At 43.6% G+C, this 23,292-nt stretch overlaps 2 protein-coding genes across 8 annotated transcripts in view; one reads left to right on the top strand and one right to left on the bottom strand.

Moving 5' to 3' along the window:
* The window catches only part of si:ch73-62b13.1 (Carbohydrate sulfotransferase 1-like), a 36,840-nt gene extending 24,338 nt beyond the window's left edge, over positions 1-12,502 (top strand). For 3 of the 7 annotated variants that reach the window (XM_057835992.1, XM_057835994.1, XM_057835997.1), the window contains 2 exons: positions 3,903-4,078; positions 11,280-12,502. In XM_057835992.1, coding sequence (XP_057691975.1) covers positions 3,903-4,078; positions 11,280-12,397 — 1,294 coding nt within the window. In that variant the 3' untranslated portion in view covers positions 12,398-12,502. Of the gene's footprint in view, positions 1-3,588; positions 3,685-3,902; positions 4,079-11,279 lie in introns of those variants that run through there. The other 4 variants (XR_009063173.1, XM_057835993.1, XM_057835998.1 and 1 more) reach the window with 4 other exon arrangements.
* Positions 1-23,292, bottom strand: part of mterf2 (mitochondrial transcription termination factor 2) — a 74,526-nt gene that overhangs the window by 35,416 nt on the left and 15,818 nt on the right. The window lies entirely within an intron of this gene.

Raw genomic sequence — 23,292 nt, 5'->3', positions numbered from 1 at the left:
TCCCTATTGATATTGATGACTTTATTTTAACATCAAAGCAGCAACTTTGATGGGAAGGCTGCCCCTTCCAACATGGCCGCCTTGAAGCCATTTTGGCAGGGGCGATGCTTCTGCCGTGAGTTGAAATGAGTTGATCACGAGGAGAAGACCAAACTTCCTGTTGATTTGGGGGCTTTTGGGGTCACTTCCTGCTGAATTTGGGTCACTTCCTGTTGATTTGGGAGCATTTCCGGGTCACTTCCTGTTGATATCAGGTCACTTCCTGTAGATATCGGGTCACTTCCTTTTGAGTTTGAGGCATTTGGGGGGGATCACATCCTGTTTATTATGGGGCATTTTGTGGTCACTTCCTGTTGATATCAGGTCACTTCCTGGTGATTTCAGGGCATTTTGTGGTCACTTCCTGTTGATTTTGGGTCACTTCCTATTTACATTGGGTCACTTCCCGTTGATTTGGGGGCTTTTCGGGGTTATTTCCTTGGGATTTTGGGTCACTTCCTATTGATTTTGGGTCAGTTTCTGTTTCAGTTCACTTCCTGTTGACTTTGGGGCATTTGGTGGGGGTCACTCCCTGTTATTTTTGGTCACTTCCTATTTACATTGGGTCACTTCCTGTTGATTTGGGGGCATTCCGGGGTCACTTCCTGTTGATTTCGGGTTACTTCCTGTTTCAGTTCACTCCCTGTTGACTTTGGAACATTTTGGGGGGGGTCACTTTCTGTTGATTTCGGGTCACTTCCTGTTTAATTGAACGCATTCCGGGGTCACTTCCTATTGATTTTGGGTCACTTCCTGTTTCAGTTCACTGACTGTTGACTTTGGGGCATTTTTGGGGGTCACTTCCTGTTGATTTTTGGTTACTTCCTATTTACATTGGGTCACTTCCTGTTGATTTGGGAGCATTTCCGGGTCACTTCCTGTTGATATCAGATCACTTCCTGTTGATTTGGGGCCATTTCCAGGTCACTTCAGGCTTATTTGGGGCATTTCCAGGCCACTTCCTGTTGATACCAGGTCACTTCCTGTTGATTTTGGGGCATTTCCAGGTCACTTCCTGTTTATTTTTGGGACATTTCTGGGTCACTTCCTGTTGATATTAGGTCACTTCCTGTTGATTTTTGGGGCCTTTACGGATCGCTTCCTGTTGATTTGGGGGCATTACCAGGTCACTTCCTGTTTATTTTTGGGCATTTCCCGGTCACCTCCTGTTGATTTCAGGTCACTTCCTGTTGATTTGGGGGCATTTCCAGGTCACTTCCTGTTTATTTTGAGGCATTTCTGGGTCACTTCCTGTTGATATTAGGTCATTTCCTGTTTATTTTTGAGGCATTTACGGGTCCCTAACTGTTTGTTTCAGTCACTTGCTGTTGATTTGGCGGCATTTAGGGGTCAAATCCTGTTGATATCAGGTCACTTCCTGTTTATTTGGGGGCATTTCCAGGTCACTTCCTGTTTATTTGGGGGCATTTCCGGGTCACTCCCTGTTGATATCAGGTCACTTCCTGTTGATTTGGGGGCATTTCCAGGTCACTTCCTGTTCATTTATGGGACATTTCTGGGTCATTTCCTGTTGATATTAGGTCACTTCCTGTTGATTTTTGGGGCCTTTACGGTTCGCTTCCTGTTGATTTGTGGGCATTACCACGTAACTTCCTGTTTATTTTTGGGCATTTCCCGGTCACCTCCTGTTGATTTCAGGTCACTTCCTGTTGATTTGGGGGCATTTCCAGGTCACTTCCTGTTTATTTTGAGGCATTTCTGGGTAACTTCCTGTTGATATTAGGTCACTTCCTGTTGATTTTTGAGGCATTTACGGGTAGCTTCCTGTTGATTTGGGGGCATTTCCAGGTCACGTCCTTTTTATTTGGAGGCATTTAGAGGTCACTTCCTGTTGATATCAGGTCACTTCCTGTTGATTTTGGGGCATTTCCAGGTCACTTCCTGTTTATTTTTGGGACATTTCTGGGTCACTTCCTGTTGATATTAGGTCACTTCCTGTTGATTTTAGGGGCCTTTACGGGTCGCTTCCTGTTGATTTGGGGGCATTACCATGTCACTTCCTGTTTATTTTTGGGCATTTCCCGGTCACCTCCTGTTGATTTCAGGTCACTTCCCGTTGATTTGGGGGCATTTCCTGGTCACTTCCTGTTTATTTTGAGGCATTTCTGGGTCATTTCCTGTTGATATTAGGTCACTTCCTGTTGATTTTTGAGGCATTTGGGGGTAGCTTCCTGTTGATTTGGGGGCATTTCCAGGTCACCTCCTTTTTATTTGGAGGCATTTAGAGGTCACTTCCTGTTGATATCAGGTCACTTCCTGTTGATTTGGGGGCATTTCCGGGTCACTTCCTTTTTATTTTGGGGCATTTCCAGGTCACTTCCTGTTTATTTTTGGGCGTTTCCGGGTCACTTCCTGTTGATATCAGGTCACTTCCTGTTGATTTGGGGGCATATCCAGGTCACTTCCTGTTGATACTAGGTCACTTCCTATCGATTTTTGGGGCATTTACGGGTCGCTTCCTGTTGATTTGGGGGCATTTGCAGGTCACTTCCTGTTGATATCAGGTCACTTCCTGTTGATTTGGGGGCATTTGCAGGTCACTTCCTGTTTATTTGGGGGCATTTCTGGGTCCCTTCCTGTTGATACTAGGTCACTTCCTGTCGAATTTTGGGGCATTTAAGGGTCGCTTCTTGCTGATTTGGGGGCATTTCCAGGTCACGTCCTTTTTATTTGGGGCATTTCCAGGTCACTTCCTGTTGATACCAGGTCACTTCCTGTTGATTTTGGGGCATTTCAGGGTCCCTAACTGTTCGTTTCAGTCACTTGCTGTTGATTTGGCGGCATTTTGGGGTCAAATCCTGTTGATATCAGGTCACTTCCTGTTGATTTGGGGGCATTTCCTGGTCACTTCCTGTTTATTTTGGGGCATTTCTGGGTCACTTCCTGTTGATATTAGATCACTTCCTGACGATTTTTGGGGCATTTATGGGTCACTTCCTGTTCATTTGGGGCATTTTGAGGTCACTTCGACAGGAAGTGACCGATGAGCAGCAAATGACCCATTAAAGCCCAAAAATGTACAGACATTGACCCAAAATCAACAGGAAGTGACCAATGAGCATGGAGGGACCCCTAAATGCCAGACAATGTACAGGAAGTGATCCAAAAGTACACAGGAAGTGACCCATAAGTGCCCCAAGACAAACAAAGTGACTTCAAATCAACAGGAAGTGGCCCATTTATGCCTCAAAATCAACAGGAAGTAACTGATGAGCAGAAAATGACCCTTTATTGCCCAAAAATGTAAATGAAGTCACCCAAAATCAACAGGAAATATGCCATAAATGCCCCAAAATCAACAGGAAGTGACCAATGAGTAGGAAATGACCCATTAATGCCCAAACATGTACAGGAATGTACCCAAAATCAACAGGAAGTGATCCATAAATGCCCCAATATCAACAGGAAGAGAGCAATGAGCAGAAAATGACCCGTTAATGCCCCAAAAATGTAAAGGAAGTCACCCAAAATCAACAGAAAATGAGCCATAAATGCCAGAAAATTAACAGGAAGTGACTCAAAAATACACGGGAAGTGCCCTGTAAATACCCCATAAACAACAAATGAACGTTAGATCATTGGCTGCCAACTCTCCTACTTCAAATGGGTTGGACGTCTCACGCCGTCAGTAAAAATTGGTTGAAAAATAAGCTAGTTATGACTTAATTTGAATGTCAATGCATTGACTTTGATGGGAGAAGAAAGCTCTTTTCATGCTAGTTTTTCACCAGTAGTCAAACATTAAAGCCTTGAATTCTTTCTTTACCAACCAACAATGGCAAATGTGTATTTGTTTACATTATTAATTTGTTATTTTTGTGATATTTCAATTTTTTTTCCAGCATAAAGGATGTAGCCCTAGCTTGTCGTCGGAACAGAATGGAGTGTTCCTGGAAAACGCTGCTGCTGCTCGTCTGCACCTCGCTAGGGGTCCAGTACACGGCAATTCGTACCCTGAGGGACTCGCTTTCCGCACCTTGCCGGGGGGTCTACCGCTGTCGCGTCGGACATGACGGAGGTACCCAAACACCAATCACACTAATGAGATTGATGATTACTTTTCCAGTTTTTCTACCACGAACAGCCGGCCTCCTTCCCGCCAATCAACTTCTCATCAGTCGTAATTACATGTTAGCTGTTTGCGCTATAAATAGAGAAAGGGTATTTCATAAAGGCCCACGTCAGCGCCGCGAGACGAGCTGCTTTCAAACGATTGAGACTTTAATGGCAGGTTTTCTGCGTTTATATTTTGCCAGATTAAAATGGTAACTGGAATTTATACGTGAGGAAATTCTTAAGGTTTTATTATGTTTTTGTTCGATCTGCATTTGAGCTGGAAGGGCTGGAAATCACTTTATATCTTAAATCAGTGGTCTAAACCCTTATTTACGAGGAAGTAACATGTTATAAACAGGAAGTGACCCAAAATACACAGGAAGTGACCCAAAATAAACAGGATATGACTCCGAAGAAATCAATAATCAACAGCATGTGACCTACGAGTCAGAAGTGACCTTCAAATGCGCAAAAATGTAAAGGAAGTGACCCAAAATAAACAGGAAGTGACCCATAAAAGCCCCAAAACCAACAAAGTGGCTTCAAATTAACAGGAAGTGACCAAGAAAATCCCCAAAATCAACAGGAAGTGACCAATGAGCAGGGAGTGACACGCAAATGCTCAAAAATGCGCAAGTAGTGACCCAAAATACACACTAAGTGACCCATAAGTGCCCAAAAACCAACATAAAGTGACTTGAAATCAACAGGAAGTGACCTATAAAGGCCCCAAAATGTACAAGAAGTAACCCAAAATATACAGGAAGTGACTCTTGAATACCATACAATCAACAAGGAAGTGGCCCAAAATCAACAGGAAGTGACCAATGAGCAGAGAGTGACCCAAAAATAAACAGTAAGTGACCCTAAACAAACAAAGTGACCTGAAATCAACAGGAGGTCACCCATATATGCCCCAAAATCAACAGGAAGTGACCCTAAATACACAGGAAGTGACCCAAAATAAACAGGATATGACTCCGAAGAAATAAAAAATCAACAGGAAGTGACCTACAAGCCAGAAGTGACCTGTAATGAGCAAAAATGTAAAAGAAGTGACCCAAAATAAACAGGAAGTGACCCATAAAAGCCCCAAAACCAACAAAGTGGCTTCAAACTAACAGGAAGTGACCAAGAATATACCCCAAAATCAACAGGAAGTGACCAATGAGCAGGGACTGACCCGTAAATGTCCAAAAATACGCAAGTAGTGACCCAAAATACATACTAAGTGACCCATAAGTCCCCAAAAAACAACATAAAGTGACTTGAAATCAACAGGAAGTGACCTATAAAGGCCCCAAAATCAACAAGAAGTGACAAATGAGCAGGAAGTGACCCGTAAATGCCCAAAAATGTACAAGAAGTGACCCAAAAATAAACAGTAAGTGACCCTAAACAAAGTGACTTGAAATCAACAGGAGGTGACTCATAAATGCCCCAAAATCAACAGGAAGTGACCCAAAATAAACAGGATACGACTCCGAAGAAATCAAAAATCAACAGGCTGTGACCTACCAGCCAGAAGTGACCTGTAAATCCGCAAAAATGTAAAGGAAGTGACCAAAATTAAACAGGAAGTGACCCATAAAAGCCCCAAAACCAACACAGTGGCTTCAAATTAACAGGAAGTGACCAAGAAAATCCCCAAAATCAACAGGAAGTGACCAATGAGCAGGGAGTGACACGCAAATGCTTAAAAATGCGCAAGTAGTGACCCAAAATACACACTAAGTGACCCATAAGTGCCCAAAAACCAACATAAAGTGACTTGAAATCAACAGGAAGTGACCTATAAAGGCCCCAAAATGTACAAGAAGTAACCCAAAATATACAGGAAGTGACTCTTGAATACCATACAATCAACAAGGAAGTGGCCCAAAATCAACAGGAAGTGACCAATGAGCAGAGAGTGACCCAAAAATAAACAGTAAGTGACCCTAAACAAACAAAGTGACCTGAAATCAACAGGAGGTCACCCATATATGCCCCAAAATCAACAGGAAGTGACCCTAAATACACAGGAAGTGACCCAAAATAAACAGGATATGACTCCGAAGAAATAAAAAATCAACAGGAAGTGACCTACAAGCCAGAAGTGACCTGTAATGAGCAAAAATGTAAAAGAAGTGACCCAAAATAAACAGGAAGTGACCCATAAAAGCCCCAAAACCAACAAAGTGGCTTCAAACTAACAGGAAGTGACCAAGAATATACCCCAAAATCAACAGGAAGTGACCAATGAGCAGGGACTGACCCGTAAATGTCCAAAAATACGCAAGTAGTGACCCAAAATACATACTAAGTGACCCATAAGTCCCCAAAAAACAACATAAAGTGACTTGAAATCAACAGGAAGTGACCTATAAAGGCCCCAAAATCAACAAGAAGTGACAAATGAGCAGGAAGTGACCCGTAAATGCCCAAAAATGTACAAGAAGTGACCCAAAAATAAACAGTAAGTGACCCTAAACAAAGTGACTTGAAATCAACAGGAGGTGACTCATAAATGCCCCAAAATCAACAGGAAGTGACCCAAAATAAACAGGATACGACTCCGAAGAAATCAAAAATCAACAGGCTGTGACCTACCAGCCAGAAGTGACCTGTAAATCCGCAAAAATGTAAAGGAAGTGACCAAAATTAAACAGGAAGTGACCCATAAAAGCCCCAAAACCAACACAGTGGCTTCAAATTAACAGGAAGTGACCAAGAAAATCCCCAAAATCAACAGGAAGTGACCAATGAGCAGGGAGTGACACGCAAATGCTCAAAAATGCGCAAGTAGTGACCCAAAATACACACTAAGTGACCCATAAGTGCCCAAAAACCAACATAAAGTGACTTGAAATCAACAGGAAGTGACCTATAAAGGCCCCAAAATGTACAAGAAGTAACCCAAAATATACAGGAAGTGACTCTTGAATACCATACAATCAACAAGGAAGTGGCCCAAAATCAACAGGAAGTGACCAATGAGCAGAGAGTGACCCAAAAATAAACAGTAAGTGACCCTAAACAAACAAAGTGACCTGAAATCAACAGGAGGTCACCCATATATGCCCCAAAATCAACAGGAAGTGACCCTAAATACACAGGAAGTGACCCAAAATAAACAGGATATGACTCCGAAGAAATAAAAAATCAACAGGAAGTGACCTACAAGCCAGAAGTGACCTGTAATGAGCAAAAATGTAAAAGAAGTGACCCAAAATAAACAGGAAGTGACCCATAAAAGCCCCAAAACCAACAAAGTGGCTTCAAACTAACAGGAAGTGACCAAGAATATACCCCAAAATCAACAGGAAGTGACCAATGAGCAGGGACTGACCCGTAAATGTCCAAAAATACGCAAGTAGTGACCCAAAATACATACTAAGTGACCCATAAGTCCCCAAAAAACAACATAAAGTGACTTGAAATCAACAGGAAGTGACCTATAAAGGCCCCAAAATCAACAAGAAGTGACAAATGAGCAGGAAGTGACCCGTAAATGCCCAAAAATGTACAAGAAGTGACCCAAAAATAAACAGTAAGTGACCCTAAACAAAGTGACTTGAAATCAACAGGAGGTGACTCATAAATGCCCCAAAATCAACAGGAAGTGACCCAAAATAAACAGGATACGACTCCGAAGAAATCAAAAATCAACAGGCTGTGACCTACCAGCCAGAAGTGACCTGTAAATCCGCAAAAATGTAAAGGAAGTGACCAAAATTAAACAGGAAGTGACCCATAAAAGCCCCAAAACCAACACAGTGGCTTCAAATTAACAGGAAGTGACCAAGAAAATACCCCAAAATCAACAGGAATTGACTAATGAGCAGGGAGTGACCCGTAAATACCCAAAAATGTACAAGCAGTAACCCAGAATATACAGGAAGTGACTCTTGAATACCATACAATCAACAAGGAAGTGGCCCAAAATCAACAGGAAGTGAGCAATGAGCAGGGAGTGACCCGTAAATGCCAGAAAATGTACAGGGAGTGACCCATAAGTGACCCTAAACAAACAAAGTGACTTGAAATCAACAGGAAGTGACCTATAAAGACCCCAAAATCAACAAGAAGTGACAAATGAGCAGGAAGTGACCCCGTAAATGCCCAAAAATGTACAAGAAGTAACCCAAAATATACAGGAAGTGACTCTTGAATACCATACAATCAACAAGGAAGTGGCCCAAAATAAACAGGAAGTGACCAATGAACAGGGAGTGACCCGTAAATGCCAGAAAATGTACAGGAAGTGACCCAAAAATAAACAGTAAGTGACCCTAAACAAAGTGACTTGAAATCAACAGGAGGTGACTCATAAATGCCCCAAAATCAACAGGAAGTGACCCAAAATAAACAGGATATGACTCCGAAGGAATCAAAAATCAACAGGCTGTGACCTACCAGCCAGAAGTGACCTGTAAATCCGCAAAAATGTAAAGGAAGTAACCCAAAATATACAGGAAGTGACTCTTGAATACCATACAATCAACAAGGAAGTGGCCCAAAATCAACAGGAAGTGACCAATGAGCAGGGAGTGACCCATAAATGCCCCAAAACCAACAAAGTGGCTTCAAATTAACAGGAAGTGACCAAGAAAATACCCCAAAATTAACAGGAAGTGACCAATGAGAAGGGAGTGACCTGTAAATGCCCCAAAATGCACAAGACGTGACCCAAAATACACACCAAGTGACCCATAAGTTCCCAAAAACCGACATAAAGTGACTTGAAATCAACAGGAAGTGACCTACAAAGGCCCCAAAATCAACAGGAAGTGAGCAATGAACAGGAAGTGACCCGTAAATGCCAGGAAATGTACAGGAAGTGACCCAAAAATAAACAGTAAGTGACCCATAAGTGACCCTAAACAAACAAAGTGACTTGAAATCAACAGGAGGTGATCCATAAATGCCCCAAAATCAACAGGAAGTGACCCAAAATAAACAGGATATGACTCAGAAAAAATAAAAATCAACAGGAAGTGACCTACCAGCCAGAAGTGACCTGTAAATGCGCAAAAATGTAAAGGAAGTGACCCAAAATAAACAGGAAGTGACCCATAAGTGCCCCAAAATCAACAGGAAATTACCAATGAGCGTGAAATGACCCATTAATGCCCAAAAATTTACAGGAGGTGACCTGTAAATACCCTAAAATCGACAGCAAATAAAGCAAAATATCCAGGAATTGACCAGTGAACAAGAAGTGCCCTATAAATACCCTCAAATAAACAGGAAATGATGCAAGATATACAGGGAGTGACCAGGAAATGCCTCAAAATCAACAGAAAATGATGCAAAATATACAGGAAGTGACCGGGAAATGACTCAAAATCAACAGGAAGTGACCAATAAACATAAACAGAAAGGGACCCAACAGGAAGTGACCCTAAAATGCCCCTGGTTCAACAGGAAGTAAATAATATCAACAGGAAATGACCCTGAAATACCAACAGATCAAAAGGAAGTGACGCTGGTTGCCCCCAAATCAACAGAAAGTGACCCAAAATCAACAGGAAGTCAGCCTGAAATGCCCCAAAATCAAGAAGGTATAACCCATTATCAACAGGAAGTGACCCTGAAATGACTCCAGATCAACAGGAAGTGACCCATAAAAGCCCCTGGTTTAACAGGAAGTGAATAATATCAACAGGAACCAACCCCAAAATGACCCCAAATCAACAGGAAGTGACCCAAAAATAACAGGAAGTCACCTTGAAATTCCCCCAAATCAACAGGAAGTGGCCCAGAAACAACAGGAAGTCACTCCGGAATCCCCCTAAATCAACAGGAAGTGACCCAAAAACAACTGGAATTGACCCTGAAATACCACCAAATCAACACAAAGTGACCCAAAAACAGTAGGAACTGACCCTGCAGTGCCCCAAAAATCATCAGGAAGTGACCCTGGAATGACACCAAATCAACAGGAAGTGACCCAAAATGAACAGGAAGTCACCCTGAAATGCCCCAAAACCAATAGGAAATGACCTATTATCAACTGGAAGTGACCCTGAAATGAATTCTGATAAACAGGAAGTGACCCCAAAATGCCCCAGGTTCAACAGGAAGTGAACAATATCAAAAGGAACTGACCCTGAAATGCCCCAAAGTCAACAGGAAATGACCCCTTTTCAACAGGAAGTGGCCTTGAAATGATACCAGATTGACTGGCAGTGACCAAAAAATAGGAAGTGACCCTGGAATACCCCCAGATCAACAGGAAGTCACCCATAAACAACAAGACGTCACCCTGAAACACCCCAGTCAAACAGAAATGACCCATTATCAACAGGAAGTGACCCTGAAATGACTCCAAATCAACAGGAAGTGACCCAAAAATAACAGGAAGTCACCCTGAAAGTCCCCCAAATCAACACGAAGTGACCCAAAAACAATAAGAACTGACCCTGAAGTGCCCCAAAATCATCAGGAAGTGACCATGGAATGCCCCCAAATCAACAGGAAGTGACCCTGAAATGCCCCAAAATCAACAGAAAGTTTACTCAGATCAACAGGAAGTGACCCTGAAATGACACTTAATCAACAGGAAGTGACCCAAAATGAACAGGAAGTCACCCTGAAATGCCCCAAAACCAATAGGAAATGACCTATTATCAACAGGAAGTGACCCTGAAATGAATTCTGATAAACAGGTGTGACAACAAGTGACCCCAAAATGCCCCATGTTCAACAGGAAGTGAATAATATCGAAAGGAACTGACCCTGAAATGCCCCAAAGTCAACAGGAAATGACCCATTTTCAACAGGCAGTCGCCCTGAAATGATACCAGATTAACAGGAAGTGACCAAAAACTAGGAAGTGACCCTGGAATGCCCCCAGATCAACAGGAAGTCACCCATAAACAACAAGAAGTCTCCCTGAAACGCCCCAAAGTCAGACGGAAATGACCCATTATCAACAGGAAGTGACCCTGAAATGAGTCCAGATCAACAGGAAGTGACCCTGGAATGCCCCAAAATCAGCAGTCATGTTTTAGTCTCCCAAGACTTTGTTAGCTTAGCTTAGCTTATTTTAGCTACTTTCTTAGCTTAGCTAGATTTTAGCTCGTTATCGTCTTCTCACAGTCAAAAACTACCATGGTATGAATACAAACAATGATTTTGGGACTGAGACCTGTTCCATGTTTTTCTCCACCTCATAGAATCCAATCAGAGAACCTCGTGCGACGAGACTGGGATGCCGGCGGATCCCTTTCGGAAGCACATCCTGCTCTTCGCCACCACCCGCAGCGGTTCGTCCTTCACCGGTCAGCTGTTCAACCAGCACTCGGACATCTTTTACATGTTTGAACCTCTCTACCACGTCCAGCAGGCCTTCACTAACTCCAGTGGAAGGGTCCGCCGGACTTTGGGGCGCCGGGCCCTGCTGGGGGCGTACAGGGACCTCCTTCTCAACTTGTATCAATGCCATCTCCACTTCCTGGAGAGTTACATCCACCCACAACCTCTGGATCACCTCACGAATTCCTTCTTCCGCAGAAGTTCCAGTCACGCGCTTTGCACTCCTCCAGTTTGTCCGGAAGGCGGGGACGGAGTTCCCACCGAAGAGGGTTGGTGTTCCAAGAAATGCGGGGTCTTGAACCTGACTTTAGCATCCATTTCCTGTCTGTCCAGACGTCACGTGGCTATAAAGACCGTCCGGATCCCTGAAGTGAAGGATCTCCGAACTCTGGCAGAAGATCCGCGTCTGAACTTGAAAATCATCCACTTGGTGAGGGATCCTCGAGCCATTCTGGCCTCGCGCATGACCGCCTTCTCCGATCAGTTTCGCGCTTGGAAAATATGGAACGCCACGGGACGCCAACCTCGATACGTGGACCTGACGCAGATCACCAGCACCTGCGAGGACATGGCAGGGTCTGCCAGGACGGGACTGCGGAGGCCGGCTTGGTTGCAGGGACGCTATTTTTTAGTACGATACGAAGACTTGGCCATAGACCCGAAAGGAAAAGCCGCTGAGTTGTACCAATTCATCGGACTGGAGGCGGAGGACCGGGTGTTGGCGTGGATTAGCAGGAACACGAACGGTAATTCGTCAGCGCCGGCTGAGTGGAGTTACAAGTACTCCACAAGTCGAGACTCAAGATCGACGGCTGAAAGTTGGAGGCTTCGTCTGGGTTATGATATCGTCAGGACTGTGCAGACTCTGTGTAACGATACTTTGGCCCTGCTGGGGTACAGACCAGTTTTTTCCGAAACACAGCTAAGGAACTTGACTTATAGTCTTGTTGAACCGAACTTCTACCAAGACAGTACTTGATTCGTCTGCTGTTTCTTTTGTATTTGTGATCGTGTGTTTCTGAGATCATGCTGTTCTGTAAAGAAATGTGAATTTTGTATTTAGAAATGAAGAATGTCGAGCATTTTTGCTCTCCTGTGAGTCACTTCCTGTGTGTTATTTTGTGTGAATCCCTTGTGAGTGTGGGTATGTTGACATCCTATTCTATGCTGCCTGATCGCTAACCCTGGTACTGATAGCTTCTCTACGAGAGTGTGCCTAATTGTACCCAGTCATGGTGAATCCCATCAGACGTGTGTTAGTTCTGCAGACAAAAGGAGGTGCCCCGAAGGGGCCGCCCCCGGGCTACGGCGCCTCCCCACCCAATCGGGGGGGGGGGGTTGTTAGCCAGCGCAGCTCCTCCCTCCTCCTGCAGCTCCAGCAAGCGGGCCACCATCAGTCCCCCAGGACCCAGGGTGGTCCCCCAGACCATCCGTGCCCCCATTGACCTTCAGGAAAGGGATGAGGGGACCATCAACCACTCACACACCTGGCCCACCAGCCATCGCCGCAACACTCTAACCGAAACGGCACACCACAGGACCTCCACGGTCATTTCGGGGTCACATCCTGTTGATATCAGGTCACATCTGTTGTATTCTGGTTTCACCACCTGTTTAAGTTCACTCCCTGTTGACTTTGGGGCATTTTGGGTCACTTCCTATTGATATTGGGCCACTTCTTGTGTTTTTTTTTTTTTTTTGTGTGAGTCCCTTGTAAGTGTGGGTATGTTGACATCCTATTCTATGCTGCCTAATCTCTAATCCTGGCACTGATAGTTTCTCTACAAGAGTGTGCCTAATTGTACCCAGTCGTGTGAATTCCATCAGACGTGTGTTAGTCCTGCAGACAAGAGGAAATGCTACGCAGGGGCCACGGCGCCTCCCCTCCCAATTGGGGAGGGAGGGTGAGCCAGCGCAGCCCGTCCCTCCTCGTGCAGCTCCAGAAAGGGGGCCACCCTCAGTCCCCCAGGACCCAGGGTGGTCCCCCGACCATTCGTGCCCCCAATTGACCGGCTTTCAGGGAAGGGATGAGGGGACGTACCACCGCCCGCACACCCGGCCCACCAGCCATTGCCGCAGCCCCCTAACCGAAACGGCACACCACGGGACCTCCACGGTCCACTAGACACAGGGCAGGACAGGGTCCCCACCCAGAGTGGGCGACACCCCAGCGCCTGGCCAGTGATCCGTGCCAGAGCCCAAGGAGGAAACCGGGGCAGAAAAGAGAGGGGAAGGTGGAAGCAGGACAGGGCTGAGAACCCGCCGCAGGGCGGCGCAGGACCGGGGCCCCGATCTACCCTTCACCCCTGCAACCAGCAGCCAGGCGAAGAGGGGGCCACGCCCCAGGAGCCACGTCCTGTGCCCTGTTACCGTGGATGCCAGCTTCCCGACTGGCAGCCATTACCTAGCACCGCGATAGGATTGTGTGGGGAGGGTAGTGCATTAAAATAGGAGAGCTCGACTGAGGGCAGTGGGACCGCCGCATGAAAATTCTTCCCAGCCGCACATCGCACCACCCCTCGCCTTTCCATCACTTCCTGTTGATTTTGGGGCATTTCTGGGTCACTTCCTTTTGATTTTGGGGCATTTACGGGTCGCTTCTTGTTGATTTGGGGGCATTTCAGGGTCACTTCCTGTTGATAACAGGTCACTTCCTGTCAATTTGGGGGCATTTCTGGGTCACTTCCTATTGATATTGGGTCACTTCATATTTATAATGGGTCACTACCTGTTTACTTGGGGGCATTTTGGGGTCACATCCTGTTGTATCAGATCACTTCCTGTTCATTTGGGGGTATTATGGTTTCACTACCTGTTTACGTTCACTCCCTGTTGACTTTGGGGCATTTTGGGTCACTTCCTATTGATATTGGGCTAATTCCTGTTGATATTGAGTCACTTCCTGTTGATTTGGGAGCATTTCGGGATCACTTCCTGTTTCAGTTCACTCCCTATTGACTTGGAGGCATTGTGGGGTAACCTTCCTTTAGGGCATCTCAAGCGCACTCGCTATTCACTGGGTATTTCCTCTTTATGTTAGGGCATTCCAGGTCACTTCTTGTTTATATCGGGTCACTTGCTTGTTGGTTTTGGGGCACTTTTAGGGAATTCCCGGTTCACTTCCTGTACGTTTTGCCTCATTTCCTGTTGATTTTAGGGCATTTAAAGATCACTTCCTGTTCACTGGTCACTTTGTTTTTTTTGTTGCATTACGAGGTCACGTTGTGTCGATATCAGGTCACTTGCTGTTGATTTGGGAGAACTTTCGGGGCATTCCCGGTTCACTTCCTGTTGATTTTAGGACATTTCAAGGTCACTTCCTGTTCACTGGTGACTTTATTTTGTTGCATGATGAGGTCACTTCCTGTTAACATCAGGGCACTTGCTGTTGATTGTGAAGGACTTTCGGTTGAATTCGGGGTATTCCCGGGTCACTTCCTCTACATTTTGTATAATGTCCTGTTGATTTCAGGTTATGTGAAGGTCACTTCCTGTTCACTGGTTACTTCCTCTTTATGTTGGGGCATTCCAGGCCACGTCTTGTTGATATCTGGTCACTTGCTGTTGGTTTTAGGGCAATTTTGGGGCATTCCTGGTTCACTTCCTGTACATTTTGCCTCATTTCCTGTTGATTTTAGGGCATTTCAAGCGTACTTCCTGTTCAGGGGTTATTTCCTCTTTATGTTGGGGCATTCCAGGTCACTTCCTGTTGATATTGGGTCACTTGCAATTGCTTTTGTTGCACTTTTGGGGCATTTCCGGTTCACTTCCTGTACGTTTTGCTTCATTTCCTGTTGGTTTTAGGGCATTTAAAGATCACTTCCTGTTCAGTGGTCATTTTATTTTGCTGCATTACGAGGTCACTTCCTGTCAATATCAGGGCACTTAGTTGATTTTGGGGTATTCCCGGGTCACTTCCTGTACCTTTTTTATAATTTCTTGTTGATTTCAGGTTATTTCAAGGTCACTTCCTGTTCACTGGTTACTTCCTGTTTAAGTTGGGGCATTTCAGGTCACTTCCTGTTGATATCTGGTCACTTGTTGTTGATTTCTACGCACTTTCAGGGCATTCCCGGTTCACTTCCTGTATACTTTGCCTCATTTTTGGTTGATTTTTAGGCATTTAACATCACTCGACACTCATCCGATTCCGAAGCACGCCAGACTCTTTCCGATTTGCGGTCCCACGGGCGTCGCCCGCCACCTCGCATTTTTCACGGCGCTCGCCGGAAAGCAGCAATGTAATTTACGGTGAGATTAAGGAGCATTTAGAAAACACTTTCGAGCCTCCGAGCAGCCCCGGCGTTCTGTTATTTCCCTCACATGCTCCGTTCAACTAAAAAAAAAACAAAAAAAAACGGCCGTCTCAGCTTTTAAGCCAAACATTCTCCCTCTGATGTCAAAACCGCAGGGACAGAAAATTGAGTCTGGGTGTCATGATGCTCAATCGCCTCACCGGGCTGTGAAGATTCGCAGCTTCAGGGGGTCTCTCCGAAATCAATTCCGAGTGAGAAAGACTGGCGCTTTTGGCCCGCTGCCCACAAGTCGCTAACTCGCACATCCCCCCCTTCCTATTTATTTCCTTTCACTCCAATTTCAGAAAGAAGTAGGCGTGAAAATGTCGAAGGGATTTGTGTTTTTTATCCTCGGCTGTGGAAGATTTATACACCAAAAAAAGGACAGCGTGAAGGCGTATGCTGGATAATGGCAGATACAGTCCTGCAGGTTTATGTCACAATTCTGCTTTTTTAAGAAGTCTACGTGTCAAACATAGACATAAACTAAAGTAGTGCGCTTTTATTTTTCACTTTTTGTCAGACACTGACATTTTGGATGATTTCATGTTGAATTTAGGGGATATTAAGGCCACTTCATGTTGACTGATCACTTCCTGTTTATTTTGGGGAAATTTACAGGTCACTTCTTGTCGATATCAGGTCACTTGCTAGCGATTTTAGGCCAGTTCCTGTACATTTTTGCTCATTTCCTATTGAATTTAGGGGATTTCAAGGTCACTTCCTGTTCGCTGATCACTTCCTGTTTGTTCTAGGGAATTTACAGGTCACTTCCTGTTGATTTTGGGGCTTTCCCAGGTTACTTCCTGTATATTTTGGATCATTTCCTGTTGATATTAGGGTAATTACAGGTAACGTGCTGTTCACTGATCATTTTCTGTTCATTTTGGTGAATTATAGGTCACTTCCTGTTGATATCGGGTCACTTACTTTTGATTTTGGATGATTTCCTGTTGAATTTAGGGCATTTCAATGTCACTTCCTGTTGCTTGGCCACTTCCTGTTTATTTTGGGGCCTTTATGGGTCACTTCCTGTTCCCTGGCTACTTTCTGTTTATTTTGGGAAATTCACGGGTCACTTCCTGTCGATATCAAGTCACTTCCTAGCGATTTTGGGTCACTTCCTGTACATTTTGGATCATGTCCTGTTGAATTTATGGGATTTCAAGGTCACTTCCTGTTTGCTGATCACATCCTGTTTATTTTGGGGAATTTACAGGTCACTTCCTGTTCGCTGATCACATCCTGTTTATTTTGGGAATTTACAGGTCACTTCCTGTTGATTTTAAGGTATGTACAGGTCACTTCCTGTTCACTGATCACTTCCTGTTTATTTTGGGGAATTTACAGGTCACCTCCTGTCGATATCAGGTCACTTGCTAGCGATTTTGGCTGACTTCCTGTACATTTTGGATCATTTCCTGTTGAATTTAGGTGATATCTAGGTCACTTCCTATTCACTGATCACTTCCTACAGGTTACTTCCTGTTGATTTTGGGTCACTTTCTGTTGAATTTAGGGGATTTCAACGTCACTTTCTGTTCGCTGATCACTTCCTGTTTATTTTGGGGACTTTACAGGTCACTTCCTGTTGATTTTAGGGTGTTTACAAGTCTCCTCCTGTTCAGTGATCACTTCCTGTTTATTTTGGGGAATTTACAGGTCACTTCCTGTCAATATCAGGTCACTTACTAGCAATTTTGGGTCACTTCCTGTACATTTTGGATCATTTCCTGTTGAATTTTGGGGATTCCAAGGTCACTTCAAGGTCACTTCCTGTTCGCTGACTACTTCCTGTTTATTTTGGGGAATTTACAGGTCACTTCCTGTTGATTTTAGGGTATATACAAGTCACTTCCTGTTCACTGATCACTTCCTGTTTATTTTGGGGAATTTACAGGTCACTTCCTGTTGATATCGGGTCACTTGCTTTTGATTTTGGATGATTTCCCGGTGAATTTAGGGCATTTCAAGGTCACTTCCTGTTGCTTGGCCACTTCCTGTATATTTTGGGGCCTTTATGGGTCACTTCCTGTTCCCTGGCTACTTTCTGTTTATTTTAGGGAATTTACGGGTCATTTCCTGTCCACATCAGGTCACTTATTAGCGATTTTGGGTCACTTCCTGTACATTTTGGATCATTTCCTGTTGAATTTAGGGGATTTCAAGTTCACTTCCTGTTCACTCATCACTTCCTGTTTATTTTGGGAAATTTACAGGTCACTTCCTGTTGATTTTAGGCTATTTACAAGTCACTTCCTGTTCACTGATCACTTCCTGTTTATTTTGGGGAATTAACAGGTCACTTCCTGTCGCTATAAGGTCACATGCTAGCAATTTTGGGTCACTTCCTGTACATTTTGGGTCATTTCCTGTTGAATTTAGGTGATATCAAGGTCACTTCCTATTAACGGATCACTTCCTTTTTATTTTGGGGAATTTACAGGTCACTTCCTGTTGATTTTGGGTCACTTTCTGTTGATTTTGGGGCTTTACCAGGTCACTTCCTGTACATTTTGGATCATTTCCTGTTGATTTTAGTGTAATTACAGGTCACGTGCTGTTCACTGATCATTTCCTGTTTATTATGGTGAATTTAGAGGTCACTTCCTGTCGATTTCGGGTCACTTCCTTTTGATTTTGGATCACTTTCTGTTGATTTCGGGGCTTTCCCGGGTCATTTCATGTATATTTTGGATCATTTCCTGTGATTTTAGTGTAATTACAAGTCACTTCCTGTCTACTGATCACTTCCTGTTTATTTTGGAGAATTTACAGGTCATTTCCTGTTGATATTTGATCACTTTCTGTTGATTCTGGGTAATTCCAGGTCAGTGCTTGTACAGTTTGGATCATTTTTCGTTGAATTTAGGACATTTCAAGGTCACTGCCTGTTCACCGGTCACTTTCTGCTTATTTTAGGGCATTCCTGGGTCACTTCCTGTCGAGTTTGGGTCCCTTTGTGTTTATTTTGGGGCTTTCCCAGGTCACTTCCTGTAGATTTTGGATCATTTCCTGTTGATTTGAGGGTAATTGCAGGTCACTTCCTGTTGCTTGGCCACTTCCTGTTTATTTTGGGGCATTTCTGCATCACTTCCTGTTCCCTAGCCACTTCCTGTTACTTTTGGAGAAATTACAGGTTACTTCGTATTGATTTTGGGTCACTTTGTCTTGATTTTGGGGCTTTCCCAGGTTCCTGAGGGTCACATAGGGGATATCAAGCTCACTTCCTGTACATTTTGGATCATTTCCTGTTGATTTGAGGGTAATTACAGGTCACATAGGGGATATCAAGCTCACTTCTTATTCAATGATCACTTACTTTTTATTTTGGGGAATTTACGGGTCACTCCCTCCTGAATTTAGGTGATATAAAGGTCACTTCCTATTCACTGATCACTTCCTTTTTATTTGGGGGAATTTGCAGGTCACTTCTTGTTTATTTTGGGTCACTTTGTGATGATTTTGGGGCTTTCCCAGGTCACTTCCTGTACATTTTGGATCATTTCCTGTTGATTTAAGGGTAATTACAGGTCATCCCCTGTTTACTGATCACTTCCTGTTTATTTTGGGGAATTTACAGGTCACTTCCTGTGATATCAGGTCACTTGCTTTTGATTTTGGATAATTTCCTCTTGAATTTAGGGCATTTCAAGGTCACTTCCTGTTGCTTGGCAACTTCTTGTTTATTTTGGGGCCTTTATGGGTCACTTCCTGTTCCCTGGCTACTTTCTGTTTATTTTGGGAAATTCACAGGTCACTTCCTCTCAATGTCAGGTAACTTGCTAGCGATTTTGGGTCACTTCCTGTACATTTTGGATCATTTCCTGTTGAATTTAGGGGATTTCAAGGTCACTTCCTGTTCGCTGATCACATCCTGTTTATTTTGGGGGATTTACAGGTCACTTCCTGTTGATTTTAGGGTATTTACAAGTTACTTCCTGTTCAGTGATCCCTTCGTGTTTATTTTGGGGAATTTACAGGTCACTTCCTGTTGATTTTGCGTCACTTTCTGTTGATTTTGTGGCTTTCCCAGATCACTCCCTGTACATTTTGGATCATTTCCTGTTGATTTGAGGGTAATTACAGGAAACGTCTTGTTCACTGATCACTTCCTGTTTATTTTGAGGAATTTACAGGTCACTTCCTGTTGATATCTGGTCACTTGCTTCTGAATTTGGATTATTTCCCGTTGAATTTAGGGCATTTGAAGGTCACTTCCTGTTGCTTGGCCACTTCCTGTTTATTTTGGGGCATTTCAGCGTCACTTCTTGTTGATTTTGGGGAATTTACAGGTCATATCCTGTTGATTTTGGGTCACTTTGTGTTGATATTGGGGCTTTCCCGGGTCACTTTCTGTACATTTTGGATCATTTCCTGTTGATATTAGGGTAATTACAGGTAATGTGCTGTTCACTGATCATTTTCCGTTTATTTTGGTGAATTATAGGTCACTTCCTGTTGATATCGGGTCACTTACTTTTGATTTTGGATGATTTCCCGTTGAATTTAGGGCATTTTAATGTCACTTCCTGTTGCTTAGCCACTTCCTGTTAATTTTGGGGCATTTCTGAGTTACTTCCTGATCCCTGGCTACTTTCTGTTTATTTTGGGAAATTACGGGTGACTTCCTGTTGATTTTGGGTGATTTTCTGTTGATTTTATAGCTTTCCCAGGTGACTTCCTGTAAATTTTGAATCATTTTCTGTTGATATTAGGGTAATTACAAGTCACATCAGGTTCACTGATCACTTCCTGTTTATTTTGGTGAATTTATAGGTCACTTCCTGTTGATATCGGGTCACTTGCTGTTGATTTTGGATGATTTCCCATTGAATTTAGGGCAGTTCAATGTCACTTCCTGTTGCTTGGCCACTTCCTGTTTATTTTGGGGGTTTATAGGTCACTTCCTGTTCCCTGGCTACTTCCTGTTTATTTTGGGATATTCACGGGTCACTTCCTGTCGATATCAAGTCACTTGCTAGCGATTTTGGGTCACTTCCTGTACATTTTGGAACATTTCCTGTTGAATTTGGGGGATTTCAAAGTCACTTCCTGTTCGCTGTTCACATCCTGTTTATTTTGGGGAATTTACAGGTCACTTCCTGTTGATTTTAGGGTATATACAAGTCACGTCCTGTTCACTGATCACTTCCTGTTTATTTCAGGGAATTTACAGGTCACTTCCTGTCGATATCAGGTCACTTGCTAGCCATTTTGGGTCACTTCCTGTACATTTAGGATCATTTCCTGTTGAATTTTGGGGATTCCAAGGTCACTTCTTGTTCACTGATTACTTCCTTTTTATTTTGGGGAATTACGGGTAACTTCCTGTTGATTTTGAGTCACTTTGTGTTGATTTTGGGGCTTTCCCAGGTCACTTCCTGGACATTTTGGATCAATTCCCGTTGAATTTAGGGCATTTCAAGGTCACCTCCTGTTCACTGAACACTTCCTGTTCATTTTGGGGAATTTACAGGTCACTTCCTGTCCATATCGAGTCACTTCCTTTTGGTTTTGGATACTTTCTGTTGATTTCGGTGCTTTACCGGGTCATTTCATGTATATTTTGGATCATTTCCTGTGATTTTAGTGTATTTACAGGTCACTTCCTGTTCACCGATCACTTCCTGTTTATTTTGGAGAATTTACAGGTCATTTCCTGTTGATATTGGGTCACTTTCTGTTAATTCTGGGTAATTCCAGGTCAGTACTTGTACAGTTTGGATGATTTTTCGTTGACTTTAGGACATTTCAAGGTCACTGCCTGTTCACCGGTCACTTCCTGTTTATTTTAGGGCATTCCTGGGTCACTTCCTGTCGAGTTTGGGTCCCTTACTATTTCAAGGTCACTTCCTGTTGGTTTTCGGGCATTTGGGGGGGTCATTTCCTTGTCAACTCATTGGCTACCATTGATGGTGCTAGACGTCAATTTCAGCAGTTAAAATCGTCTTCTTTTCCCTGTTCTTTTTGTTTCCGTAAATCAAACAAATAATGAATTCCCAAACATGTCATTACCGTAATTAGTGTGACATCATGTAAAGAATTACTCGAACAATTGACTTTAAAACATCCGCCTACAACAAACCAGACGTACAAGTTACGTCTATTACCGTCATTTCTTTTCTAGCTAGCGCTCTTCTCCCATTTCAGCTTTTTTTCTTTTTTTAAATCACTTTCTCTTCATACAGTCTCGGCCAAACGGACGCCCCGGGGCCGAAGCTGAAAAATGACGAGCGTCCCCACTGATAGCGGGTCCATCTATCCGCGTCACGGTAATCGAATTTCATAAATGCAATCGGAGGGAAGCGTTCGGCGGGGGGACTCGGATCTGACAACTCTCAAATAATTACTGCACGATACTCCGTTATCAGACGAATGATGAACGGAAAATCGATACGGCTGCGCTTTTTTTTGCCACGGAAGACTGACAACCGAAGTGTACGCGCAACAGAAAGCCGCTAATTAGCTGCTAAGCGAGCCGGCATCGACGTGTGAAGCTCCCTCACAAGTGGCGTTAATCCCCGTTGATGCACTCGGAAGAAATATTGATCCGACGACACATCGACGAGACCCGGAGAGTCTTTATACCCTGCTAAGTTACTCCGGAGATTTGTTCCGATGCTAACAGCAAGAAAACCACTGACAGAGCTATCTGATGGATTGTCAAAGACTTTAAGGACAAAAAGTTTGGTACTAAAACAAAGCACGATTTAGCGTTTGCATTACCGTGCTTTGGCAAATGCTAAGGTATTAGCAAGAACATGGAACATGTGTCACTCAGTTTTGCTAAGTTACTCGAGAGATTTGTTCAGATGCCAACAAAAATAGAAGCGAGTGAGGCCGCTATATGATGGATTGTCAAAGATTTAGTATTTGATAAGGACAAAAAGTGTACACGTTTTGAACTAAAACAGCATTCAATAAGTGTACAAGTTTGGCTAGCACACTTTTTATACGCCTTTACATACAAGAAAGAACTAAAAAATAGCATAGGTAGTCATGCTATACTATTCGTTAGGATACACTAGGGCAGGGGTGTCCAAACTTTTTGCAAAGGGGGCCAGATTTGGTCTAGTAAAAATGTGGGGGGCCGACCTTGGCTGACATCCTTTACGTAGAACAATATATTTAAGCAAATATTAGCAAGCCATTCTGTGTGTCACATTTGCTTTGTTATTATTTTTAATTAATAATTTCAATTCGCAACTAGCCTTTGTGGTGTTCTCTTTCGACTCTCGGGCTCTTGCGAAATACTGCTGCTGTGAAATTAAACTACCTTGTTGCTTCAATTTCTCGCTACGTATCTTCCCTATAATCTTGTCGTACAAGTCAGCATGTCTTGTTTGGTAATATCGCCTCACATTGAACACTTTAAAAACAACGACTGTCTCTTTGCAAATGAGGCAGACAGTTGTTGCGTATTTTAGTGAAGAAATGGTCCAATTTCCACCTATCCTTGAAGCGTTGGCCATCGCAGTCAACTTTTTTGTTGTTGATTGTCGCCATTTTAGAAAATTGGGAGTAAAGGGTCAAACAGGGTAATGTTGCTTAGAGTGCTGCTGCCTTTTACTGGGTA

The sequence above is a fragment of the Corythoichthys intestinalis genome, chromosome 5, assembly GCF_030265065.1.
Source record: "Corythoichthys intestinalis isolate RoL2023-P3 chromosome 5, ASM3026506v1, whole genome shotgun sequence".
In the NCBI taxonomy this organism is placed as follows: domain Eukaryota; kingdom Metazoa; phylum Chordata; class Actinopteri; order Syngnathiformes; family Syngnathidae; genus Corythoichthys; species Corythoichthys intestinalis.
The sequence above is the reverse complement of the archived record's forward strand: the minus strand, read 5'-3'. Positions and strand labels throughout refer to the sequence as shown.